General features: G+C 43.6%; 1 protein-coding gene across 1 annotated transcript in view; it reads left to right on the forward strand.

Moving 5' to 3' along the window:
- RBP3 (retinol binding protein 3) overlaps positions 1 to 7,397 on the forward strand; it is a 25,680-nt gene extending 18,283 nt beyond the window's left edge. Inside the window, exon 4 of the mRNA XM_014958069.1 lies at positions 7,069 to 7,397. Within this exon, the coding sequence (XP_014813555.1) occupies positions 7,069 to 7,397 (329 nt within the window). The remainder of the gene's footprint in view (positions 1 to 7,068) is intronic.

The following is a 7,397-nucleotide window of genomic DNA, read 5'->3' on the forward strand; positions in this document are numbered from 1 at the left end:
CCAGCAGCAAATGTCCCTTGTGCCAGTGTCACTAACCTGTGGTTTTCCAGGACAGCACCTTTACTGCCAGTCCCAGCTTCCTCCCCTCTTTTGCTTAAAAATTATGTTTTCCCCAGCCCCTCAAAAGCCCATTCTGAGTGCTTTTTGTCTGACTTCTGGTCTTAAAGCCTTTAGAACAGACATCATACCTTTTCCTGCAGCCACAAAGATGAAGAAGAAGAGGTTTTTTGAGATCCTTGCATATTCTTTTTTACCCCATGAGACCTGAAGCTTTAGGAGCAACCTGCCCACCTTGAAACCTGTAATGAATTTCCAAGAGTTGGCAAAACTGCTGGCAGGTACACAAATCCTCAGTGGACAAAGGTGTGATGCAGCACAGTAGAAGAACAAGGAGAAAAAATAAATTACCAGACACAGACAGAGAGGTTATTCTGTCTATGTTCTTAATGAACATGCTTATAGGTATGCATTTAGCCATTAGTTTTGGAGACAATGTTGTTGGAGAGCTGAGAAATCTGTGTGTTCAGTTAAATATCATTAGTAAGTGGCTGAGAGTAACACATCAATTTTATTTGTCGATGTTACCAACGAGTGATGATTTTTTTTTTCTCCCGGGGGGACCAGTACGTCTGAACTAGAGAGAAGCTCTGTCAGAACAATGCAGTGCATGCTGGATATATTCTTCAGAACTGGGATTTGTTAATCAGAGTACAGTGGGCAGATCAAGTGGCATTGCTGTCACTGGGAAGCGGATTGGAAATGACAAACTCAGCAGTGCTGGACTGATATGTTTATGGTCCAGACACAAGGGTTATTTTCACAAGGTAGGGTGAGAAAGAAGGGTACAGAAAGGGACTCGGGAGAGTTTGCTTTTACAATCAGATAAATAACTACCAGCCAACAGGGCTTTTAAATTAATGTGTGAAATTTTGGCATAGAGAAGGCACTGAATGATGAAGAAGCCCAGGGCAGCCAGAAGTGGGATTTGGTGGGTGATTTTCCCCCAGTTAAAGGTAAAGTGCTTGAGCTGTGTCACATCCAGCTGCATTCATACCCTTTTTGGGGACAGACCTGCTTTTGGCAGGAGCTGAACCCCAGGCCAGAGCACTCCATGTAGGGCAGGAGATATTGCTGACCCCTCTACCGTTGCAGAAAGCCTAAATATCTCCCAAATTCTGCAGCAAATTGCAGGTTGGGAGAGCACCTTTTAGCACGTGGCTCACTGCTGACTCCTCGTGCTTTTGGGTCTGAAGGCACAGATTGTCTGGGGCTGAGCTGTGGCAGAGGGAAACTGATTAAAAAGCAAGTATAAAATCATTTTCACAGCAACCCTGAGGGGAAAAGGCCAAATTGCTGAAGGTCACATAAGCCGTATGTATCTCAAAGGTTTATCTCCTTAAGCTGAAGGAAAGTCTTCCATTTTCAAACTTGTGCATGTAAAGCAGAAGTTTGGCAACAGGAGCAGCCTAGGTCTCCAGTGCATGTAGGGCTTATTAGAATAACTTTATTAGTTGGCTACGCATTGCTATTAACAAAAAAAAAAGTCTGCTGTTTAATAACATACATAAGCTAAACAAAATGGAATTAATCTCAGCCTAACACGTGAGACTGCAGGCACGTGGCCACCCGAGGAGAGGTTTAACACCTCCTGAGTGTCCCAGCACGTGCCTCACACACCATGTCACAGGGACTGGCTCGTTAAGAGGGGCTGGGGCCACCCTCACCTGCAGCCTCTGTCAGCTGGGGCCAATCAAGAGATTAGCAAAGCCCTGAGCGCCGTATTTAGAAAGAACTACTAAAGAAAGCAAGTGGGCTTGGGTGGCAGGTCTGGGGTACAGGCTGGGGAATGGTGCTTCTCGTCTGCTCAGCCTCTTCTGTCCAAGGAAATTCCTGTATTTTTTAAAAATAAACTGAGCCCTGACAAATAGATGCCTGATCCCCATTCTGGGCCCGCTATTGATGCACCCTTTGCTGAGCAAACAATGCAGCGGCCAATGCTAACCTATATTTCACATGCAAAAATCTTAATATCATTCATTACGTTCTTTGAACTCGGTTACGTTCCTCACATATGTCCCACCTGGACTAAACTTGACCCACACCATTCTTTTTTTGAATCTTGTGCCAAGCTACCAGTGCCAGCGAATGATTTGCTTTTGTTTTTCTGCACTCTTTCAGATCCCTTCCCCAGAAGTATTTGAAGATCTGATTAAATTTTCATTCCACACAAATGTATTTGAAAACAACGTCGGCTATCTGAGATTCGATATGTTTGGAGACAGTGAACTTCTAACCCAGGTGTCCGACCTACTGGTAGAACATGTTTGGAAGAAAATAGTTCACACGGATGCATTAATCATAGACATGAGGTAAACCTTTGGATGGCAAATAACCAAAGCTCTCTCCAACCAACGTTTTGCTTGTAACCCTGAATTAGCTTTACATGGCTTACTGTCCTGTTTACAGGCTAACATTGCTGGGATTAAATGAGAAAAGGAAAACAGCCAAGGAAAACAGCAACAGTCTGGAAGTCTATCTCGAGAGAAATTGTACCGTCACTTAAGATGTTTAGAACTAAATCAGCAAATTTAGGGAATGTGGTGCAGAACGCAATCCTGGATGGCCCATCTGTTTTCTCTCTCTCGTTTCTTTTTAATCTAACTTTGCATGTGCCTTGTATTAATTATATATATATTTTTATATATATATACAGCTTAATTAAATCTTTTACTGCAGGCAGTGGTCAAGTGATTGAACAGTCAAAAAACCAGACCATGCTTAAGGCTGTGTTACATCATCTAGTTTGCCATATCTGTGGTGCTAATTATCCTGGGCAACCAGCCCTGTACAGAGTGACTTTGTGCCCAGAGCACAAAGGTGTTTTAAAGGTGCTGTTGCCCCAGAGGGGCTGTGGTGGTCCAGGACCCTGCTGCCCAAAGCTACAGCATCGTCTCCTGATCTCACCTTAGGGTTCTGTTGGACACTTCAGTGTGTCAACAGTGCTCCAAATCTTACAAGCCAGAAGATGGCACCCATTTGTTGCCCTCTATCAAAGCAGATGAATGTCACAAATACACATTTCCCATACAATATTTAGTGAAGTCATTCCCTTGGTTTGGTCCAGAGATAATGTTTGTGAGCCCAGAATACTGCAAGTATCAGCTAAAGGAAAGAACTTAATTTTAATGCTAGAAGCACTTATGTCCGTTGCCATCACAGGGCTCTTAATATTTAGTAATCTTCTTAACATCCTTCTGGGATTTACAGCACGTGCAGGAAGGGATGAGCAGGAGATGAGAGCAGAGAGAGAGATCTCACTGTGTGATCACAGAGGAGGAAGGGCAGCAACCAAAAATCCATACCCATGATTGAATTCCAGTTCAGCAAAGGCACCACCATCTTCCAGTAGACCTGAGATAGGACTGGGGCTTTCCTCTTTCTTGCCCCAGTTTCCTCCCACACTAAAACTCCTGTTAGGGCCAGGGGCAATAAAACAGCAAAGTTGAAATAATGTCTGAGCTACTAAATGGTCTTAATACAGTTCTTGGGTTGCTTTGGTGTTGTTATATTTAATGTATTTCCAGCCCTTTGAGTGCATACAAAAGACCCAGTGTCTGAAGGCATATAAAAGAGAGCCCCAAACATTTTACTTTTTGAAATTCTCCACAGACCAATCTTATTATTTTAAGGCAAGGCTGATAATTTCAATTTTGCATGGGATTAACCATAATGAATAATATTTCTCATTTTACAAGTTTCCCTCCCTGGAACAGCTGGGCTGCTCATGAATTTCATATTTTGATCGTTTCAATTTTGCATGGGATTAGCCATGATGCATAATGTCTCTCACCTTAATAGTTGCCCTTCCCGGAACAGCTGTGCCACTCATGAACTTCCTATTTTCAACCTTCACAGCATTGGGAAGAGACACTGATAACTGAACAGCTTCCCCAGTGTCACACAAGCAGCCTGTAATGAAGAAAGTCCTTTACAAATTAGCACTGTTTGTTTTATACACAGTCTTCATAGACTGGTATGAAATTAAACTACAACTGAAGGTTTCAAACATGACTGTCCTAAATGAATCAACTAATGCAAGTTTTAGGCACAAAAAGAAATGGCCTGATTTTATACGGTGCCAAACACCAAGTATTCTCATTGTGTGCAGCAGGAAATAAGAATACGACAGTTCTACAAACATGTATTTCTTAGATTAGGATTTACATTTATATATTAGGGTTTAGGTATTTACTCATGCTGCCTATGTCAGTAATGGCATGGGTTATGCAGGGGAGAAGAATAATGAGAATCTGATGTTTCTCTGCAGATTAAAAGTCATTGCTTACTTGCTGGATTTTTTTCTGGGTTGGATCAAGAAAAAAATAGACCATTCAGTTTTATGTGTGTCAGGTGTGGGCAGTAACAGTCCAGGACTCTTAGACAGGATTTTGTTTCTCTGACAAAGGTGCAAAAGATGATAGGGAAGAATTAATGCAAATGTATCAAAATGTAGCCATTTCAGTATTGGTATTAAGAACAGTACTTTGAAGGGAGCTTTTCAATTCTTTCCTTAATAGTTTTAATTTTTGAAAAGGTACAATGTTGGAGGCCCCACCACTTCCATAGCAATCCTCTGCTCATACTTCTTTGATGAAGGACACCACGTTCTCCTGGACAAAGTTTACGACAGACCCAGTGACTCAGTAAAGGAAATTTGGACCCAGCCACAGCTCAAAGGTAAAATGACGTAGCCATTTCAGGATTGGTATTAAGGAACAATACTTTGAAGGGAGCTTTTCAATTCTTTCCTTAATAGTTTTAATTTTTGAAAAGGTACAATGTTGGAGGCCCCACCACTTCCATAGCAATCCTCTGCTCATACTTCTTTGATGAAGGACACCACGTTCTCCTGGACAAAGTTTACGACAGACCCAGTGACTCAGTAAAGGAAATTTGGACCCAGCCACAGCTCAAAGGTAAAATGACTATTTCCTTTTAGAGTAGCTTTTCATGTCAGATGTCCCTCCTTGTGTAGTTTAAAGCGAGCCGTTAGACACCGTAACTCATTTGGTGCAAGCACCTGCCACAATTAGCTCAAGCTGTGCAGAGAATGGAAAAACAAAAACATGCATTTCAGCCACGTCCCTCGATGCCGTCTGTAAATAACAATTTATCGCTCCTAGGAATAGCATATATTTGGCAGGGAGGTTTGTAAACTGGTCCCCAAAAGTTTAGCTGCAATTCTGTGTGCAGCAGTTGGGACTGGTTGCTTTTAAAAGCTGCCAAAATTGAAAATAAATCCTGTGCTGCCTGGACCTCTAGTAATATCTCTTCCAATACTCACGTAGTTGCTTATGTAGCTCCTCACTTCCTACCTGTGTAATCCACTGTAGATGAAGTAGATGTAGATCCAAGTAGATGAAAACACCCACAATAGCCCAGTTTGTCCAGAGAATGGAAGAGAGAAAGAAAAGCACTAAAATTTTGCCATTTGTGTGAGTTTGGAGCACTTGGCAATGTATCACACCCCCCCTGCCCCATGGTTGGAGGATGTTGAGAAGATGCTGCAACGAGCAGAGACAGAGCTGCTCAGCGCTCGTAAAGTGCAGCTAAAGTGCTGAGAAGGCTTAAACATTGGTTTTAATTATTTTCCACTTTAAAGCTAAGGCAGAACCAAAAAGGGTGTCACAGTGGGGTCTGCAATTATTGGCTTGGAACACGCTGAAATGGTTAAAACTTTGTCAGGGGCTGCAGGGTCCATCTGTGCTCCCAGGCAGTGGGAGGTGGGCTGTGCGAAGGGATACGGTTACTATGGACACATTCCAGCTCCCATCAAAGAGAAGAGGCAGAGCCATATTAACTTCAAAGGAGCTGGATCTGGGCCGGTATTTTATATATATATCTGCTGTGAGAGGGGTCTTCTAATGGACATTGTGTCTGTAGTGAAATGGGAAGAGCAAAGACGGTGTGAAAATGAATTACCATGCCCCTCTCTTGCAGTTTAGTATGAGAATTATGTGTCATGCTGTAACTTGCTTAAAGAATGACATTTTTAGAGCAGTTTACAGTAGTTTTCAAGTTATCAGGTGCCACTTATGACACACTGGTCACTTTTTCAAAAGAGCCAAGCCCTCAAAAAGTATCTAGTGTGTTCAGATATATTGAAAATGAGGTACCAAAAACCTCCTCCTCCTGTCAGCTGGTTTCTGTAAGAAAATGAGATAACTTGGCTCAGATCCTAACAATAAAGGGGTACTTGTTGAAGGACTTGCAACAAAGGCCATGGAACAGCTTCCATTTATAGACTATAAAAAATCCTGTGGGAAACTGCTATAATTATAATTTCATAAAATGCTGCCTGCCCAGTTTGCAGCCCAAGCTCTGCGACAGCCGCATTCCCAGAGCAGGGATGGGAGTGAAACCAAAGGTGCTGCTGGCCGAGCTTGGAGTATTCCTGTCCCACTCCTCTGGTGGGATGTAGAGCTCCTGTAAAAGTCAGAGACACAGAAGAGGCAGGAAAAGTGACCAGGAACCAGCCTCCCAGCTGGAGCCTGTACCCAGAAACTGATGGCACAAGAGCACCACGTTGGGTGATGATGTGAAAAGTGCTTTAACATATAGGTACAAATTAAATTCCCAAACTTCTTTGGTTGTTAAGAGCAGGTGGGGAACGAAGTCACAGGTGACAGGACGAGAGGAAATGGCCTCAAGTTGCACCAGGGGAGGTTCAGGCTGGATATTAGGAAAAATTTTTTCACTGAAAGGGTCATCAGCCATTGGAATGGGCTGCCCAGGGAGGTGGTTGAGGCCCCATCCCTGAAGGTGTTCAAAAGACGGGTTGATGTAGTGCTGGGAGGTATGGTTTAGTGATGGTGCTGCTCCTTGTTTGTTGTGCGGGTGTCTATTTTTGTCAATTAGGTTGACGGTTGGACAAGATGATCTTTGAGGTCCCTTCCAACCTAGAAGATTCTGTGATTCTGTGTTGTATCTTGGCTTCTGTTTCTCCGTTAGGCAAATAAATCTCTGAAAATAAATGCATTTTCTGATGCTTTTGGTCCTTTCTGGCAGGGGAGAGGTATGGCTCTCAGAAGGGGCTGATAATCCTCACCAGCGCTGTGACGGCCGGGGCTGCCGAGGAGTTTGTGTACATCATGAAGAGACTGGGCAGAGCTCTCATCATCGGGGAGCAGACCAGTGGGGGCTGCCACTCCCCCCAGACACACCAAGTAGACGATACCAACTTCTACATCATCATCCCCACCTCCAGATCGGTCACCTCTGCGGGGAGCACCTCTTGGGAAGGGAAAGGGGTGCCTCCTCACATGGAAACGCCGGCTGAGACAGCCCTCCTCAAAGCCAAGGAGATGCTCCGTGCCCACCTGCACAGCTCTAGATAG

The sequence above is a fragment of the Calidris pugnax genome, unplaced genomic scaffold, assembly GCF_001431845.1.
Source record: "Calidris pugnax isolate Ruff unplaced genomic scaffold, ASM143184v1 scaffold352, whole genome shotgun sequence".
NCBI classification, from domain to species: Eukaryota; Metazoa; Chordata; class Aves; order Charadriiformes; family Scolopacidae; genus Calidris; species Calidris pugnax.